Below are 20,361 nucleotides of genomic sequence, written 5' to 3' on the forward strand. Positions count from 1 at the left end.
TTTATTTAATTAATAAATTATTATTTAAATTAGTGTCTAATAATAAAACTCTTGATCGGGCTATAAGCGGGAAAATCTCCATTAAATCAATTTGTAATGGGAGGTACATGGATCCCAAGGGGCCTCTACGCCACCCTCCACATGCACAAAGCACATGGAGGGGTGGCTAATTGCATGCTATCATTCAATGCAAGGTTGGAGGTTGTTGATAACAGGAAAACGTTGCAAGCTCTCAGCCTTCCCGTTAGTGAAATTGGTAATTATTCTGTTCGTGATGTGTTTTGGCATTGTAGTAGAGTTGAGCAGTTCGACAAGCCACTGAGGAACTTTGTGGTGGTTGTTTGAAGGGCTCGCATCCTCTTGTAGTGGGTTCAGGTTACTAGTCTCAGGTATGTCCTTCACCTTTTCATATATCTCTTTATCATGGCTCGTCTTTATTGTCTATGGGGTTCATGGAAGAAGGGATGCAGAGTGAATGGGATGGTATGGCATAGGTCTTCCCAGGAGGGTTATGTTGTTGACTTTTTTAGGGTTGTCTTGTTTTCTATATCCCTATGTCGGTATTCTTTCGAGTTTTGTTTTCTCGTATGGGCATCTTGATGGTAAGGTGCATGGTCCACCCCTGGTCTCTCTGGTTATGTTAGTGGAGTATCCTTTTACTTTTCTCTTTCGTTGTATCTGGTTGTGTCTCTAAATTCTTAAGGTCTTGGCCTAGTAACCGTGAGGTTTTTCATGATACCCTCCATTGGTCTTTGTTATGATGGACTTATGTTCATGATCGTTGGGACTATTCCTATTTCAGGGACTTGGGTTGCACTAAGAGATACTGACAGTTTTTGTATGGGTCATGTTTCTTACACTTGTTCACCCTGACAGGTTCCCCAGTGAGGTATGAACTTTGGAAGCTCTCGGATCCTAGATTTTGGCTCACTCGGGGTTGGTTTTTTGTTCTCACTTCGGTTGGTTTCTGTTTGTTGTGTTGGTCCCCAATCACAAGCATAATGGATTGTGTTGCCTCTGAGAGAGGAAAGACTATCAAGGGCTCTCATGGTCTCAGGAAGTAACCAAATAGACAATTATCCCATTACTTCTACTAGAAAAACTCGTTGGCGCAAGTCCACTTCCAAGATCATAGATGAAGCAGCCATTGCATATCATGCAGGCTCAACCTTGGTTGGTCGACTCATAGCCCAGTGGGAAGAGGAATTAAATAACAAAGCCAAATTTCAGGATTGATACGCAGGAATAGCAAACCCTGATGCCTGATCCTCGGCACTCTCAGGGTTGCACCTCTTAGTATAAGCAAACAATTCACTTATACGGGTTGATGAAGATCCTTTTGTGCAAAGCCCTGGAACACATTTAGTCAAGCTCGACCACGACAACTCAGACTTTCCCGGATTATAGCCAAGATTTTCAGCAAACCAAATTCCAACATCAGAAGAAAAATGGCCATCTCAATCTTAGTCGCATAGAAAAACACATCCCTTGCATTCCTTAATCTGAACATCTTGGGTCAAGTGCAAAGGACCCGACCCTAGTTGACTCAACTAATGACGAGTAATCTTGTATTTTGCCTTGTTCTGACTTTTAGTATATCCTGCAATTTTTGTCTTTTCAGTACTTTCAGTATGTTTATAGATATCTATATGTTAGCCAATATAAAGACAATCAAACCTTTCTAGCATTATTGGATAGATTTTTTCTATTTTGTTTTTGGATAGCTTATCATGATGCTAGGTGGTCAACAAACCTGGTTTCCCTCAAGGCAGGTTGAGACCACTTAACCATTGAACATTTGGATGTAACCTACTTACTACTGAAAGATACTGAAAAAAAAAAGTCCTACCAAACTTACAAAAAAATATTTAATAATAAAAGAATTCTTACTTAGATAATTATTCTTAATTTTCTATTTCTTTCTCCTTATTATATATCTAATCAATAAATTACTTAATATATATATATATATTTCATTAATATATATTTTTCTTCTATCTTGATTTATATTTTCATTTATATTTATTTAAAAATAATTAATTATAATTAAATCCTCCCATTATTTATTATTTTATTCAGTAGTTTCATTATTAAAATCCATTAAAATATTTAATATTCTAATTATTTTATTAATGATTTATATTATTATAATAATTTCCTAATTAGTTAGTAACATTCTATTTTTAACCTAGCAATCTCAAAGTCTTTCATTCCTAACACCACATATACTTATGAACTGTGAAAGTATACATTCCCTTATCAATAACATGTGACAAAGCACTTATAAAAGATTTACTAAAGTTGTGACAACCCAAGAAAACTAGAAAGTAGTTTTATAAAGGGTAAGGGGAGCAAATGAAAGAGAATATAAAGAGGACACGGTTTTTTTATAAGTATATTTATATTATTTACTTTTTAATTACATTTGTTTATTTTTTTGGTTTACTTCAGACTACATTTTTCATTTAGGGAAGACATTTTTCAACTTCCTTGTTAAGTGGAGCATTAGCAAATGGGATACCTCTCCCGGACGAGAGGACGCAAAGATTAAAAGGGGAAAATATTTCTCTTTCTCATGCAAAATATTCCTCCGCCATCATATATAAGTGGAATTTTAACGTGGGACAAAGCACTTATAAAATGGGTTCAACCCCATAAAGAAAGGGAATATAAAAATATGTGAGTGGAGTTCCAACCAAAGGAAAGGGAAAGTCGGCTGCACATCACTTGAAGTTTTAGTTTTTCTGCATCTTCCGAGGCCTAGTTTAGCATTATTTCCCTTATCATTTTTTACATCCAACTTTGAAAATTTGGTATGGAATTAGAGCTTGTTTAGGTTTATTTCTGGTTCATCTGGGAGTCCCCGTAAACGTGTTGCAGAGGTAGACCCCGGTAACCAATCATCAGCGAGGAGGGGAATCAGCCGCAGGGAAGGCGAAAAAGGGGGAAGAAATCGATTCGCATGGCGGTGCATGAAGCAGAACAGGCATACAATCTGGAGACAAATGTAGACATAAGGAAAATTATTGATGTTATGGAAGACAGAGTCTTGGAGGAACCGTCCGACCCGGAGATGGAAGGATGGACTTCTCAGCTGCCTGACCCAGGCAACACCAGAGGCAGATTAACTCTTTACCGCCGAGCTCTTCACACATACTGGGTGCTGAAGCATCTCTTGGCAAAGGCCATGGAGCAAGTAGCGGCAGAGATGGTGGAAATGGCTCAGGAAACGGCGGCAGTGAAGAAGGAGGTGGCGAACGTTGAAGGGCTGCTCCGTCAACAGAACGAACAACTTAAGGAAATTCGAGAGATGCTGAAGGAGCTGGTGAAGACCAACGACAACAATGAAACCAGAAGGGGAAACGCGGAGAATTAAGAGGCCTGTTAACTGTCTTCTTTTTGAATTTAGATGATATTGCTCTGGTTTTTGGATATTAGTTTGCATGCCACAACAGTAGTAGTAAAGTTAGGTCTTTTAGCAGATCTTGGAAAGAATAGTTTTTGGAAACATTTGGAGAGAAAGGGTTTAATGTCCTGCAAAGTTTTTTTGACAGTATACAGAATGAAAAACAGTATTGAACGTCTGATGAAGAGGAACCAACAGATCCGGTTTCCCAGTTGGGCGGTTTGAGGTTCCTAAGTTTGTATTTTTAAATTTGATGTAGATAATAGAAATGCAGTAGCTTACAAAAAAAAAAGATGTAATTTAACCATATTAAAAATCTACAAAATACTTGTAATAGTAAACCAATAAAAATAATTGTTTAAAGTGTTGAACCCATTTATATATTCAAAATACAATTCAAATGACAAAAAACATACAATCTCACTCAATATAAATATAATTTTACACATATATACATCATTTTAATTTTTTATTTTCTTAATTCAAATAAATCAATTTATATAAAAAATAAAAACCACATTCTCCACTTTTTATTAAATTAAATTAAATGATTAATCAACATATTTTAAATTATTAATCAATCAATTAAATTACACAGGTTTACCCATCATGAAATTTTCATGTAGCTGGTAATGTGAAAGTGAATTTGAACTTCGAGTCATATATATGTAAATACTGCCAAAGACAAAAAAGATAAAAATTGTTTGCATTGGGTTTTTCTGTACATATTATTCCAGGGGCACATATTTATGCACTTAGTTATGTATGTTGTCGTACACTATCATGTAACACCGTCAGGAGATTTTTGACACTTTGTTAGAACCCTTCGGTATTATATTTCTATTTAATCTTTTCATGTTGTTAACTCCATCTTGACCTTTGATCATTGTCATTTATTGCCACAACCATGTCATTACATAATCATTACATAATCAGACAACCAAGGCAGCTTTTAAAAATAAGCTACACAAATTAGAGATGCAAATTAATAACAAATACCCAAAAGAACAAGAAGCAACCATTCAGTAGAATATAATTGTGCAATGTTGTAAATGGCCTAGAACTTTTCCTGTATTTTGATTATATGTGAAAATGTTATAAATGACCTATCATTTTCCTATATTTTGGATATAGGTGAGCGAAAAGAATCATTTTGATATGATTTAAACTAACAACTTGTTGAAGATATTAAGAATAATAAAAAAAAAACCTATATCAATTACATCATCAACATGTGAGTGAGTTAATTTCAACTGCAGTGGTCTCATGGATTTAAAATTCATCACTGATATAACATTGATTTATTTTTGCACTTTAAAATAGATTTCATTGTTTCTAATTTCTAAACCCAAATGTTGTAAAAATTATTGATTACACTAAACAGCATCCAAAAATGGACGTTCAATGCATGAAAGAAAATGATGAAAAAGATTTAGAATGCCAACGCTGAAACCTAATCCTTGATTTAAAGGGACCATGAAAAAATAACTAGGCACAATAGGTTGAACTCACAACCTGACAATATTTTAGACCTAAACCAAGAATTAATACCTTACCAGCTTCTCACATCATATTGATTAGCAGTTTCACATGAAAATTCTTAAGATACATAGGACAATTTGCAGGTTTCCTTCAATTTCTTTTTATAATGAAAGAGAGGACAATTGCTTAAACAATAAAAATGAAATTATTATATAAATAATAATTAAAAAATGGTTCTGATATCAATCCTTTCTGGTAAAAAATATATACTCAAAATATACTCAATTTTGTAATTTATTAACTCTCAAACAAAATTTGGAAATAGACCTCTATTTTGTTCTGAATTTTTTGAGAATTCTCTTCCCTACAAAAATAAGTTACTGAATGCGACTTCTCTTCCCTACAAAAATAAGTTACTAAATGCCAAATTCTAGCCTAAAATATGCATTTCACACAAATTCAATTGAAAAGCCTCAAATGATATGCTTTTGGTCGACGCAGTAATCCAACAACGAGGTTTCACATTTCTATCATAATTAAAAACCGATTGTTGAGACCATGAATACAGTCCTACACTATTTTCTTAATGTCTCAAAATATGCTTCAATTTTCTATCACTGAAACAATAATGTACACCACATTCCATTTTACATGGGATTTAACCAAAAAATAGGTAGCCCAAATGGCATGTCAAAAAGGGGTAAGGGACAATGTAAGACCTGTGCAACTTTGGTAGAACAAAAACCCATCAGGCCTAGCACCTGAGCATAAGAAAGTTCGTGTTATGTGGTGAAACCTCGACCCTAAGGTGTGTTTATCAAAATAACTTCTGAAAAGGAAGAAATAAATATTGCATCAAACTACAATCGTGTAAGTTATGTTCTAATATGTTAACCTGCAAACGGTTTACCGATTAAAACTTTGAGCATGAGGCTATCCTCTATTTTTATTCTTTTTCTTGCATAGTTTGCCCTAAATTCCTGAGACAGTGATCCTACATTTGTGATATGATTACATTTTTGATAAGTTTGAGCATTATTTTCAAGGAAAGGAAATATTGAGAGAATTCATCCTTAAAAGATCGCTGAGAAACCCATTTTGGAACCTAGACAACAATCCTATATTTGTGATATGATTACATTTTTGATAAGTTTGACCATCATTTTTAAGAAAGGAAAATATTGAGAGAATTCATCCTTAAAAGCTCGCTGAGAAACCCATTTTGGAACCTAGCCTCTGACTCTATCTTCTGAGATATCTGGAAGTTGATGAAAATAATACAAAAGGCCAATATTACCTTCACAGACTATTTCGAAAATTACAGAGCAATTTCATTACAGGATCCCTTTATTGGGGTTTGTAGACAAACAAGGGTTAACAAATATGGGATGCATGGCCTACATTTTTGAGCTGGGAAACCTTACGATTCAATCCATCAACCTCTTCATCCAAGTCCCCATGAATGGATCAACCCACAACTACAATTGTTCACTATGGGGATTTGATCTACTGCTCAACCCCTATCTGCAAAAAACAATAAATATCACTGCACACATATCTCCATGAAATTGATAAAATAGTAATGGGCATGTTTAATTGAAAAAATTGAAAGGAAAATGACGAAATGGTACCTTGATCAGAAGGGCAGAATTCCCTTTGGGCACGGATGCCATCAACAAAAGTTGATTCAACTATTTGAAAACAAAAATTGTATGGGTTTCCAGAACGAATCTATGGGAGGAATGCCACCATTGAAATCAAACTCCCGGTAATTTTAAAGGGCATGTTTCAAAATATGGCATTACATAAGAAAAAGATTTTGCTACTGCCGGCATTCCTGCGCAGATAAAGAAGGCAACCACCACTGGTTGTGTCCATGCAAACAGTAATGGCATCTCTTCTCCACATTCTTTTTCATGTGGCCAACTTTATGCAGAAAAAGGGAAAGCGTTGATAAAATGGGTTGGGTCTACTGCCATCTATTCTCCACATTCTTTTTCATGTGGCCAGCTTTATGCAAAAAAAGGGGAAGTGTTCAGAAAATGCGCTGTGTCTATGGAGTTTTAGGCTCACAGTTCAGGCGGTTAGGGTTCATGCACTTAACAATTGAAGCAGTTGTGGCGGTGAGGTTAGGGTTCATGTGCTTGATGGTTGAAGCAGTTGTGGCGGTGATGAGATCTAATGGTTAAATTTTTTTGAACCGTCTAACAATTGATCAAAGGGTATTAAATGTGACAGAGTGGCATTTCAGGAGAGTGTTTTTTAGAGGGAAACGCCTTACAGCGTAATTATGAAAATACAAAGGATTTCTATAAATCCATGATACATGTATTTTAAACCTTTTTTACTATACGATCTCCCATAACTTGTACCCATGATATCTAAGACCCTACTCCAAGGATGTTGGATTTGGAAACATATATATTTTCTTTGATAATTTTTTCATTAAAAGGTGTTTTAATTATTCCAAACACATCTACTATGGTTCTCAAAATAATTGGATAAGCCAACTTGCCTTGACGTCATCAATATTGTAATCAAACAAAATGCACTTCTTAATCACCAATTGTTTTACTCTCTTTAATTCAATAGATTTATAAGTTTTTATCACCCTTTTTTTCGGATGTGTTGTTTTTTTGGATTGAGTATTTTTCTTTCCAATTTTCTATAGTAAAATTTTATACCAAAATAAAATAATAATTATATTGAACAATTTAGCTTTTGAATTTTAAAACTATTATGTAAATAATAATTGTCATTTACTATATTATTTGATACATTGACTAAACAAACTCTTTACTACTATTTCTACAATGAAATGTTTAATAGAAGATTTCAAGATTCAATGTCCTTCTAATAAGAAATTAGAGATGCATAGGTTTGATACCATATGAAATAGTGAGAAGAGATGAATAGGTTTGATATCATATGAAATAGTGACCATTTCTGCAATGAAATACTTAATAGAAGACTTCAAGATTCAACCCTTTTTAATAGGAAATTAGAGATGAATAACAAAGATTATATATGGAATTTCATGAACAAAAACTGAAACCTCGTACTATTATTATAAGTAGAGAATTACATTCCAAGCTATAGGTTATATGTCTTTCAAATACACATGGTTTGTACTTACATATTACAAATTCTACAAGTAAATAAACATTTGTCATATTTTCCCTAATGCATGTTGAATTAATCTCATAGAACAAAAAGTACAAATGTTGGCACACGTGGATGTTGGATGTTATTTCCAACAATACACCTTATGCCTTTGAGTTATGGGAAAAATATGAAACGGTTTATCTTTGCGTTCCTTCACTAGGTTTATCTGTAGTTGCAATTGTGGTTTAATGGTATTTTTTTTTAATACTATGTTTTGTCATTCTCATGTCCCTTATGGATCCTCAACCATTCCCTTCCCTTGGTCTCTTGGTAATATTCCCCTAACCCTCATGTCAATATGTTGGATAACTCTAGAGGCTTATCAATTCTAACTCTACCGCACTCAATACAATAGTCTACCTCCATGATACTGGTTAGGTTTTGAGTAATGGATCCTTCTACAAAATCACCCTTAATAATAGACAATGTCTCTTGTTAAAATGCTTTATGTTGCTCCGTGGCTCTACCTTCCCTAGATATCAACATCACCAACTGCTTGAACCAAAATTTTCCTTCAGAGGTGCCTTTCTTTGTTGTACTTGTTTGGGAGGGCCATTTATCATGCCTAGGGACTGTTGAAAAGTGTGCAACAAGAAATGCTTGTTGAGAGTGCAACAAGATGATGGAGCTTAGTGAAAAGAGTCGCCTTCACTAAGTGGGCCCGCAGGCTATTTTTGGCGCAAGTCTATTTTTAGACTATGTCTATTTTTAGACATATGGATCATGTCTATGGATGATTGATCAAGTTGGGAAAAATAGATGGACTTCTATTTTTGATGAAAGTGTGGGTGACTATTTTGCAGTGTAAAATCGAGTTTGGGAAGCTATTCTCATCAGTTCTCGAGTAGGTTTGAGCAGTGGAGGCAGGCAAGCAGCGGGAGAGATTTGGAGATCAAATCTGAGCTGTATTGTGTGTAACAGGTGGAGATACTTGTGAGAAGTATTATGCTTTGTATTGTTACATGATTCAATCAATATAATATACAGATAGTGTGGGGTTTTTAGCGAGATGCTTTCCCCGGGATACATACTGTGTTTATGAGTTTGATTGATGCTTCTATGTGTGCCTGTGGATGTTTCTGCTTCTGTAATTTGATGATCAACGTAGAGGAGATTATGTATTATACATGTTCCGCTTAAATTGTATGATCAGGATAATCTCTGTTGAATATGTGTCATATTATTCAAAATTTCTACATGGTATCAGAGCTAGATAATTGTAGAAAAAGTTTCTACATGGTATCAGAGCAGCTTGATTTGTAGAAGAGATTTTTACAGGATATCAAGCGAGGATTGATCATCAGATCTACTATTCAGTCACGAATTCTAGATCGGAAGCAGTTGAGTTGGTTGCTGGTGGAATTCGAATTTGCAGCAGTGTTTTCTTGGTGACAACGCAGCAATGTCTTTCAACAGATTGCGATTGGAGTATGCTCTTGAGGGTAGCTCAAACTATATTGCATGGAAGGACAGGATGGAGGCAGTATTGGATGATAACGGGCTGAAGGAGTTCATAGATACGGATATCCCAAAGCCTACTGATGCTACTCAAGCTGATGCTTGGCAAAAGAAGATCGCAAAATGTCGAAGAATTCTGTTGGAGGGCGTGAAGGATCACATTGTGTCCAGCCTCCATGGAAAGGCTACTCCATATTTGATGTGGAAATCACTAACAGAATTATTCCAAAGCAAGAGCGATCAGAGGAAGCTGGCGCTCAAAGATAAACTCAGAAACATCAAATGCGAGAAGGGAGACAGTATTCCCAAGTATCTCACGAAGTTCACTCAGTGTCGAGATGAGCTGGGAAGTGTGGGGGTTACTGTCGATGATGAGGACTTGGTGAGCTTGGCTCTCCTTGGTCTTCCGAAGAGTTGGCATTCCTATCAGGACTCTGTCAATGGTCGGGAGAAATTGCCAGGATGGGAGAGACTTTGGTCAGATCTTGTGCAGGAGGAGATCAGGCGGAGCACCAGAGACGGTTCTTCATCCATGCAGGATGAGGAGAACTGTGCCTTAGCGAGTAAGGCGAGGAAGGGGAAGGGGAAGGTTTCTCTTTCTGAATCCAGTTCTTCCAATGATGGGAAGAAGGTTGACAAGGCGAAGGTGAGATGCTTTCGTTGTCATGAGTTGGGTCATTATGCTACTAATTGCCCAAAGAAGAAGTCCAAGAAGGGATCCGGGGAAGGATCTGAAGGTGAGGCAGCCTCACTTGCTTCACAGTTTGAGTTGGACTTCACACTCTTCGCATGCATGGTTTCATCCATGATGGGAAGTGGTTGGTTTCTTGACAGTGGAGCTTCTTTCCACATGACCGGTGACAAAAGCTTGTTCAGTACTTTGGAGGAGAAAGATCTCCAGATACTCATAGGGATGGGTAATGATGAGAAGTATAGTGTCTCAGGTGTAGGCACGGTTATTTTTCAGAGGGAGCATGGAGCTCGCCTTACCTTGACCGATGTCAAGTATGTACCAGGACTGAAGAGAAACTTGGTGTCGATCGCGATGTTGGAAGACAGAGGATATGATGTGGTCTTTACTAAGGGAAAGGTTTTCCTTAGACACATCATCACTAGACAGGTGAAGCAGATTGGTTCACGGGTCAAGAACCTGTATGCTCTTGAGGTTCAAGATGCATGCAAAGCCTTGAGCAGCAAGGCAACTGATGGAGACTTGGTGGTTGAGAGGGAGCGTATATTACCTCTCAACATGCAGAGCCAGAAGAAGTCTCAGACGATTGTGGAGGAGCCACGATTGGTGCAGCAACTTCAGGAGGTTGTGGAGCAGCCACAAGAAGGGAAGCTGAGAGGAGATCGAGTAGAGACATCTACTCATCCAGAGACCTCCAGTAGGGGGAAACTTCAAGCCAGGTGGGCTGAGGGATCGCATGCATCCATACCTCCAGGTAGGAGGTGGGGTGATGTGGATTGATTTTCCCAAGGAGGAGGGGCAAGATCCTTGAGGTACCCAACCTCTTGGATGAGACCTTGCTACGGGAGCCCCGATGTGTAGTAGCAGGAACTGACTGATTGGGTAGAGACAGATGCGGATGGAGCGGCAGAGAGAGCGACAGTGCAGGGAATCCCAGGACAGCGCATAGCTAGCAGGCTGTAGCAATGCGAGAGGCACAAGTGTTTTGCACATTGTTAGGTGGCACAGAGAGGTGTGCAATGGTGCGAGATGCATGGAGATGTTGCAGTAGCGCAGATGTCAGAGAGGGAGCACTTGTCAGCAGTAGGTAGAGCTTCAGCATCAGAGGATGTTTCTATCCCAACAGGGAGGTCAGTTGGGAGGTGCAGTGCGGATGCAATGCTGGGAGATAGAACCAGCAGCAGCACAGATGCAGTCAGAGATCAAAGTGACAGAGGCTAGATCAGTCAGATACTGAAGAGCACAGAGATGCAGAGTTTCAGTTGACAGAGGCAATAGCAGTCAGAGACTTTGATGACAGAGCAAGTGGACCGGCCAAATGTGTTGCATGGAGAACATTCCAGAGTTACAGGATCGGGTTTGAGAGGAAGCCTTTCTTGTTGAGAGGGAGTGTTGAAAAGTGTGCAACAAGAAATGCTTGTTGAGAGTGCAACAAGATGATGGAGCTTAGTGAAAAGAGTCGCCTTCACTAAGTGGGCCCGCAGGCTATTTTTGGCGCAAGTCTATTTTTAGACTATGTCTATTTTTAGACATATGGATCATGTCTATGGATGATTGATCAAGTTGGGAAAAATAGATGGACTTCTATTTTTGATGAAAGTGTGGGTGACTATTTTGCAGTGTAAAATCGAGTTTGGGAAGCTATTCTCATCAGTTCTCGAGCAGGTTTGAGCAGTGGAGGCAGGCAAGCAGCGGGAGAGATTTGGAGATCAAATCTGAGCTGTATTGTGTGTAACAGGTGGAGATACTTGTGAGAAGTATTATGCTTTGTATTGTTACATGATTCAATCAATATAATATACAGATAGTGTGGGGTTTTTAGCGAGATGCTTTCCCCGGGATACATACTGTGTTTATGAGTTTGATTGATGCTTCTATGTGTGCCTGTGGATGTTTCTGCTTCTATAATTTGATGATCAACATAGAGGAGATTATGTATTATACATGTTCCGCTTAAATTGTATGATCAGGATAATCTCTGTTGAATATGTGTCATATTATTCAAAATTTCTACACGGACCAAGGGTTTTTATGGCATTTGAAGCTCCTTCCCCTTCCATCACAACAGTGAAAGATACAATAGAATAATCCATGTATTTCAAAGATAATGGCCTCATTTGCAAATTCCATGACCCCTTGTTAAATCTAATAAATCTACACAAGTGGATAACCTCAAATTGGAAGTCAAAAAACAAGGAATAAATGTTTATCTATCCTTCTACAAAAGCATTCTTCGACCTAAAATTTGATTGGCTAGAAGAGAGACCTAATCCTCAAATTTGGTGCATGGCTTTAGGGAAAGGCAATTTTATGCATGAAGCCTTTTGGTAAATCCTTTAATCCTGCATTAAACACCCTATATTTTGTCTCTGTGTAGATTAGACTACCCAAAATCGATCTCCACTTTTACTAATTCAATTCATTGAAATATAATATATATGTTATTAGAGGCGTAGAAATAACAAGAAGGCACATCACCATATACACCCAAAAATATGAGGTCGTGGATTTAAAGAAAGGTTTTATGGTAGAAATCAAGTGACATGTTAAATAGGAAACCTAGTCTCAACTTTTTAACTATGAGGATGTTTCTTTTAGGTGTAGATGTTGCTTCAAAATAGGCGATATAGTAGCCCACTATGCAAAAGGCCAGAAGTGAAAGTTGATCTAGAAGACCTTCTAAGATATTAAGTTAGTGGGATAAGACTTTGGAGGAGCACAACTTCATCAATAAGGATCCAATCATCAAGTGCCCTTTTAACTCTATGGTTAGTTCAACATGATTCTCAACCAAGAATATGTGTGGTTATTTCTTAATAAATTTAGTAAATACTACCATGGAACTCCCCTCAAATCCTCATCTTATCTTCTCCCTCCCTCCAACTTAATTTTAAAGGAAGAATACAATGGACCACAAAAATAGACTTGAAATAAAAAGAAAAAACAAAACAAAAAAAATATTTATATGTTTCAATATTTAATAGAAATAATAATACAAAAATATTACATAATCCATATTACTATTTTAATAATAATAATAGAAATAATAAACAACAAAGTTTCCAAATATACTATTTTATAATAACAATAAAAATATTAAACAAAAACTTCCATATAAAAATTATTTTATTTATTTCTTAATTCAAAAATAATATTAATTATAAAATTAAAATTCTTTTTAATTCTGGGTCAAAGGCTTAATTTGTTATTTCAATTTTTTAGTCAAACTCACTGTTATTTCTAACGTAACGGCTAGTTCGCTGCTCTCATCATCTATTTATTCCATTCCCTAGATATGATTCCTCATCTTGTCTTCAAGATGAATCACACTGGTTGGTTCGAAAAGCATCAACGAAATTTTGTTTTATGTAATTTTTACCGAAAACACTGTTACAATTAAATCTCTTTTAACAATTTTACCCTATCTTACTCAATCCTAACACAATTTCATCCTTCATGAAAATAAAGTTAAAATTAACTTTAAAAATAAAAATAAAATTAACTTTAAATGGAATTATTTCTATACAAATATATTGGGTTCGTTGTTATGGAAAATCGACAAATAATGGTTTTGTACCTCTCTTTTCTTAAGAGAGAATCAAGATATGATTTAGTTGCTTTGCTATCACGTCAACACGGTTGTGGATGTCAATCGTACGATGCAAACAATTCGTTTGATGACATTTATATTTACAATTGAATAATATCTACGATGGTTCGCAATCCATCGACATTAAAGAATTATATTATTTAAGATAAAGAGTTAGTTTTAAAAAAACGTGTAAATTAATAATATAATTTAAGTATAATATTATAAAATTTAAATGGGAATAAGTACTATTATTTATTTATAATATTGTGTAAATAATATATAATAATAAAAATAATAGTTTATGGGTAGCTTAGTTGGTAATCATTATATGACAGAGCATTATGTAAGCATATGACAGAGCATTATGTAACCATGAAAAACAATACAAAATAAACAATAAAAATTATACAAAATGTCATATAAAGTTAAATTAAAAATAAATAATATTATTTATTTATAATATTATATAAATAATATATAATAATAAATAGAATAGTCTACGGGCAGCTCATTTGCTAATCATTATATTATAAAGCATTAGGTCAGCATATATATAGAATAGTCTACGGGCATCTCATTTGCTAATCATTATATTATAAAGCATTATGTAAGCATGAAATTGAAGTTTAAAATCTGGGTAAGTAAAGTTAAAAAAAAATAAAACTAAAAATTGTTTTATTTTATTTTATTATTTAGTTTTAAATAATAATATAATATAATAAAATTTATTATTTTTAATTATATAATTAATAATTTAATGAGGTAATATTGCAATATATTTAAAAAAATTATTATCTATACATAACAAGAATTTGTGTAACAGGAAAAATATGGACTTAGACTAAATATTTAGATGTTTTGAAGTTTCTTTATTAAGAAAAATATTTTAATTAAATTGTTTAAACTGTCTTTTTGAGTATATATTTAATCTGAATTTTTTTATTGCATATATAAATTGAACACAAAAAAAATCCAATAAGATATATTCATTATAAAGAGTTTACAATTTAGGATTAAAATTGTGATTCCATTAAATCTTTGCATCATTTTATGGCAATTTTAATTGTTAAAAATAGGGGGAAATCCCCAAAACATCTAACAAATAAGTTATAGTGAACCAAAGAGTCCTCGCATCCCAGACTTGTCGAGGCGTCTCTCACTGCCGCACATTATTTTACCAGCAAGATACTTTGATGGAGCGACACAAAGGGGCAAATGTGGGTGTGGAAGGTGCACTGACTTGTCAAGAAGTCTCTCACCCCCACACATTATTTTACCAGCGGGATACTTTGATGGAGCAACACAATGGGGCAAATGTGGGTGTGGAAGGTGGATCCACTTGGATTCAAGTGATACTTTGATGGAGCGACACAAAGGGGCAAATGTAGGTGTGGAAGGTGGATCGATTTGTCAAGGCATCTCTCAGCACCGCACATTATTTTACCAATGGGATACTTTGATGGAGTGACACAAAAGGACAAATGTGGGTGTGGAAAGTGGATCCACATGCACATGATACTTTGATGGAGCGACGCAAAAGGGCAAATGTGGGTGTGGAACGTGGATCCACTTGGATGCACATACATGTTATAGGTTGCATTGGAGTGCTAGATGCAATACAAACACCAGGGTAGAGATTATTGCACTCTGGGGCTTGTTGTGGTTAGCCAAGGGCTTGTTGTGGTTTTCGAGAGACATTGTTGTGGTTTTCAAGGGGCATTGGGATACAAAACATTCACATTTTGGATTTTGGGAGACTCGGAGATGATCATCAATGGTTTTAAGAGAGCTTGAGAGTACATCTTTGCATTAATTGGTTTTTTTTGAGAACTATACTTTTGACACATATTTTCAAGGAGACTAGTCTGATTGTGGACACTCTTTCCAAACAGATGTAGCAAGATCCAGAAATTATCATGTTCTACATTACCACCATGGTAGGCACAGGAGAAAAAAAAGACAAATCAACTTTATGTAACTGATAGATTTTGGTCTGTTTTTATAGCTCTTTTTATAATGTTTCTTTGTTAATCCTTTGCGGACATTTGAGGTGGCCATATATATGTTGAAAATGATTTTTTTTTACTGTACTGTGAGGAGTGATATGTTTTTAAAATCTCCATTACGATGGATGTAGATGTTTCTTTTCCCGATCGACTTGGCTAATTTTTGAAGGAGATGCATGTTTTCATGTAACTGGGTTTTGCTTTAATGTATATATATATATAAAGCCAGTTAGTTTTTTTCTTCGGGAAAGAAACTATAGTGAAACGATTTCAACAAAATTTAGTGAAAAGGGCCTTTAACCTGTACTGTGACTTCTGTATGAGAATGGTTTTGCACACGATTCCATTGCGCTGTAATTTTGACTTCCGAAAATGGTTATGGCGACGAGTTCATTGCGTCACATAATTCCACCAACGAGATTTATGCAAATAAGTTCTGTAAGTCAGTCAAATAAGGGAACTTTTAGGTAAAAATGGTTGGGTGATGACTGGTTCGTCCCACGATTTATCAAGTTAAATAATATGGAGTTGTCCTCTGAGGACATTGTTATTCAACGCTAGAAGAAGAGTAGTAGTGTTTTAACGGACTTCTTCGTAAGACGATTAGTTTAAAGGGCTCTCTTTCGCAAGCCCATGTCATACAAAGTAAACAAATTGATTTGTTTGAGAAAACAAGTTCCATGCTTCCAATTTTTTTCCCTGGTTCGACTCGGTCAATTCGTTGCGGTTGTAAAAAAGTTTGTTCGGGTTTCAGGATTATTTTTTATTGTTAATTCGGTCAACTCACGCGTTCTAGGATCCAGTTGGGACGCCTGCGTGCTCAAAACAACTCGGAATTGGCAAATGCAAATGCTATAATTTTGGGACTCCAGCGGATTGTAACAGGCGCGTTCATGGCGATGGCGATGAAGATGAAAACATTAATCAGCACTATATTACTTACAGTGTGCCTGTGTATGCGTATCCCCCTCTCTGGGGCTGATCCGTACATTAATAACGTTTGGAGTGGTTGTGGCACTAGCGAATATGGAAATGGTAGCGCCTTCCAGAGTAATCTAAACCAGGTTTTGGAATCACTGGTGAGCAACGTTTACCTTAGCGGATTCAATATTTCTAGTGTTGTTGATGCTGCGGAAAACAGCAACAGTACGGTTTATGGGCTTGTCCAGTGCAGGGGAGATTTAGATTCCTCCGATTGCCAACAGTGCGCATCCACGGCGAAATCCAGGCTCGTTGACGGATGCCAGAACACTTCCGGATTCATTCAATTAGATGGCTGCTTCTTACGTTACGACAATCATTCCTTTTACGGCAATTATAGTGACAGTGGGCTGGAAAAAGTTCTCTGCAATCCCCTTACCAGCAGTCAGTCACAGCAGTTCTCAAATACTATTAAGGCCATGCTCCTAAATATTGCCAATGAAGCGGCGCAAAGTCCTAAACATTTTGCTGCAGATTCAGCCGTTGCGCCATATAATGCGACGGAGCATATCTACAGCATAGCGCAGTGTTGGAGAGATTTATCCTCAACAGACTGCGGATCGTGCCTGGATTTTGCCCTGTCACAAATATCGGGATGCCAGACTGGAGCTATTGGCTCTCAATTCGGATCCATGAACTGCTATTTGCGTTCTGAGCTTTACACATTTTTCAACGCTCTGCCTGAATCGGGTATTTTCCTCATATAGTTTACCATGATAAGGATATCTACTGGTTTTGTAATGTTTTTTCTTTTGCGAATTAAAAGGTAGCCAATTTTCTTGTGCAAATTTGCAGGAGGCAAAAGATCTGAAGTGCTTGGAGGCAAAAGATCTAAAGTGCTTGGAGTAACTCTGGCCGTGGCATCCGCTATGGTTGGGTTAATTGCGGCCATTGGCCTTTGCATATGGAAATTTTCATCTCGAAAATTTTGGCAACAGATTTCTCTAACCAGAGGTATCATTCAGAAAGCTTGTGATTTTTTAAATGATCACTCTTCTTTCGGGTTATCATGTTATTTTTATATCAATTACTGGTTTTGGAAATATTTTGGAGATCACAAGATTTTAATGGGTACATAGTACAAATTAACATCTAGTCTTTTAGTTTGTAAACAGGTTACATTGGAATTGAATTTTATGGGCAAAATCATAGGTTGTGATAAACCTAGAGTCAAATATCCATTTTTTCTGAACCACTTTAACAATCCCCTTAAACTTCTTGATACAGGGAGAACAACCCGGTCCCAATCACTTTATATTAAAAAGTTTTCATCTCCCTGATTACATAGGTAACTAGCTTCTGGATCCGTTAGTTATATAGGATATCTTTTCATTTGTATGGTTAAGCAACCATTTCACTTAAAAATTTACATTTCCTCTTTCAAAAATGGTACATCTACCACTCTAGTATTTATCCAAGTGGTCCATTCCACAACTCTATATGACTCCATGCACCAATACACTACACGTATTTCTGATCAAAATCCTAGACTTTAAAACCATCCGTGTTCCTGCGCAACATATATGACTGAACAATAAGTTTTACAACTTCCTGAAGAAATATCACACATCACACTATCTTCTTCACTAAACTTCAATAATCAAATTGATTGATAGTAATTAATTGTTTTAATTCAAAAATATTTTCATTAAATTCAAAAAAAATTCGTAATATCTCCTATCTGAAGTCCGTTTCTCCCTGAAATCTGAAGTCAGTGTTTTGTCTGACGGCTTGTTATTGTTTCCGCAGCCCAGGAATTGGAAATTAACTTGTCCTCTAATATAGCAAATCCGGAACTTATATTCAAGTACAGTATTCTGAAGGAGGCTACAGGCAATTTTAAAGCAGAGAATAAGCTTGGTGAAGGGGGATTTGGATCCGTTTTTAAAGTGAGCGTTTAGCATTCACTTACAGATTTGGAGGCAGCAGCTCGAGTATTATTGAAGAATATAAATAATTTTGAAATTCATTGATCTGCTGCAGGGGGTTCTCTCAGATGGCAGAGAAGTTGCTGTTAAACGGCTGAAAATAGGTTCAAGGCAAGGAGATGTGGAATTTTTGAATGAAGCGAATCTCATCAGTCGTGTCCAGCACAGGAATCTAGTGAAATTGATTGGTTGTTGTGTTGAAAACTCAGAAAGGCTACTGGTTTATGAATATCTCCAGAACAGTAGTCTCGACAGGATTATATTTGGTTTGCTTTTAACTCTTTAACTGCTTAATCGCTGCATAGATCTTTGATTTGTTCAAATTTGTGTATGTAGCTTGCTAATGTTTTTACTGCCTGTGATGCAATAATTGCAGACATAACAAAACGCCATTTACTTGACTGGCGAGCGAGGTATGAAATCATAGTTGGAACTGCGCGTGGGCTGGCATATCTTCACGAGGAGTCTGAGATTCGGATCATTCATAGAGATATTAAAGCAAGCAATATTTTACTCGACAATAAACACAGACCCAAAATAGCAGACTTTGGCTTAGCCAAACTCTTTGCGGAAGATGAGAGCCATGTGAGCACTAGAGTTGCAGGGACTCTGTAAGAATATTTCTCTCTACAGTTCAATCTCGTGATGTCCCCTGAATTTATTTAATAACTTACCATATATTGACTATGTAATTTAGAGAGGTTTAAACTTTAAAATATGGAAATTTCATCTACATGACATTATGCAGAGCTTACATGGCGCCTGAGTACGCCTTACGCGGACAGCTGACAGAGAAAGCAGATGTATTCAGCTTTGGAGTTCTTTTACTTGAGGTTATCAGCGGAAGAAAGAAACATGTTTTGGGTGCTGACATGGAGTTTCTCATTGAAAGAGTATGGTTCACGTGGAACTCATAATTTCTTGAAATTTCCATAGCTAACTGAAGCTTGATGCTGTTCTTGTTGATACTGACCACTCAGGCATGGAGATTGTATGACACAAAGGAAGCATTAGCACTTATGGATCCCATATTGGAGGGCAGTTTTTCGTGGGAGGAAGGGACTAGGGTGATTAAAATAGGTCTTATGTGCACTCAAACAGCTGCAGCGTCGCGGCCTTCAATGTCCCGGGTGGTGTCGATGCTGACAAGTGAGGGAGAATCCCTTCCGTCGCCAATTATGCCTGCTTTCATAGATCTGGATTACGTGGCACATCCTGACAAAACGTTTAGTACAACATCAACATCAATCGGTACAACGACTACTTCAACGACATTCTTAGATATCCATGCAGCTGTGGATCCTTCATCAGACAGGCTAGTGCCGAGGTGAAAAGCAAGCCTACCCTGTAAGTTTTATTTTTATGTCCACTGATTAAAGGAGAGCATTACCTTATTGTGCGTCACTCCGCTGCACATTTAAACCGGTCAAGCCATGTATTTAAATTCAACCAGCCAAATCAATGGGCACCGTTAATGGTCTGTATATTGCGGTTGCTCTTGGCATGTCATTTTTTTTTGAGTAAAAATGTAGTTTTGATATTTCTACAACATTAAAATAAAAAAAACACAATCATTTGTAGCTGGCATAGTAGTTTATTTCATTTTTAAAATACATGTTCTTTTAATATTTAAATTATGCTTTGGTTATATA

At 36.4% G+C, this 20,361-nt stretch overlaps 2 protein-coding genes across 2 annotated transcripts; both read left to right on the forward strand.

Moving 5' to 3' along the window:
- The first annotated feature begins 16,693 nt into the window (after nucleotides 1-16,693).
- Nucleotides 16,694-19,324, forward strand: LOC149237078 (cysteine-rich receptor-like protein kinase 2). Its single transcript, XM_089366738.1, has 5 exons — nucleotides 16,694-17,471; nucleotides 17,577-17,735; nucleotides 18,531-18,670; nucleotides 18,765-18,975; nucleotides 19,086-19,324. Exons 1-5 carry the CDS (start codon nucleotides 16,694-16,696, stop codon nucleotides 19,322-19,324), a joined length of 1,527 nt encoding a protein of 508 aa, XP_089222864.1.
- A 139-nt stretch (nucleotides 19,325-19,463) lies between these two features.
- On the forward strand, nucleotides 19,464-20,157 carry LOC149237079 (cold-responsive protein kinase 1-like). The gene is made up of 2 exons (XM_089366739.1): nucleotides 19,464-19,602; nucleotides 19,690-20,157. Exons 1-2 carry the CDS (start codon nucleotides 19,465-19,467, stop codon nucleotides 20,038-20,040), a joined length of 489 nt encoding a protein of 162 aa, XP_089222865.1. The 5' UTR covers nucleotide 19,464; the 3' UTR covers nucleotides 20,041-20,157.
- The last annotated feature ends 204 nt before the right edge of the window (nucleotides 20,158-20,361 follow it).

This window comes from Pinus tabuliformis, chromosome 8, assembly GCF_031772625.1.
Source record: "Pinus tabuliformis cultivar Carrire ecotype Pingquan chromosome 8, CPIR1, whole genome shotgun sequence".
In the NCBI taxonomy this organism is placed as follows: domain Eukaryota; kingdom Viridiplantae; phylum Streptophyta; class Pinopsida; order Pinales; family Pinaceae; genus Pinus; species Pinus tabuliformis.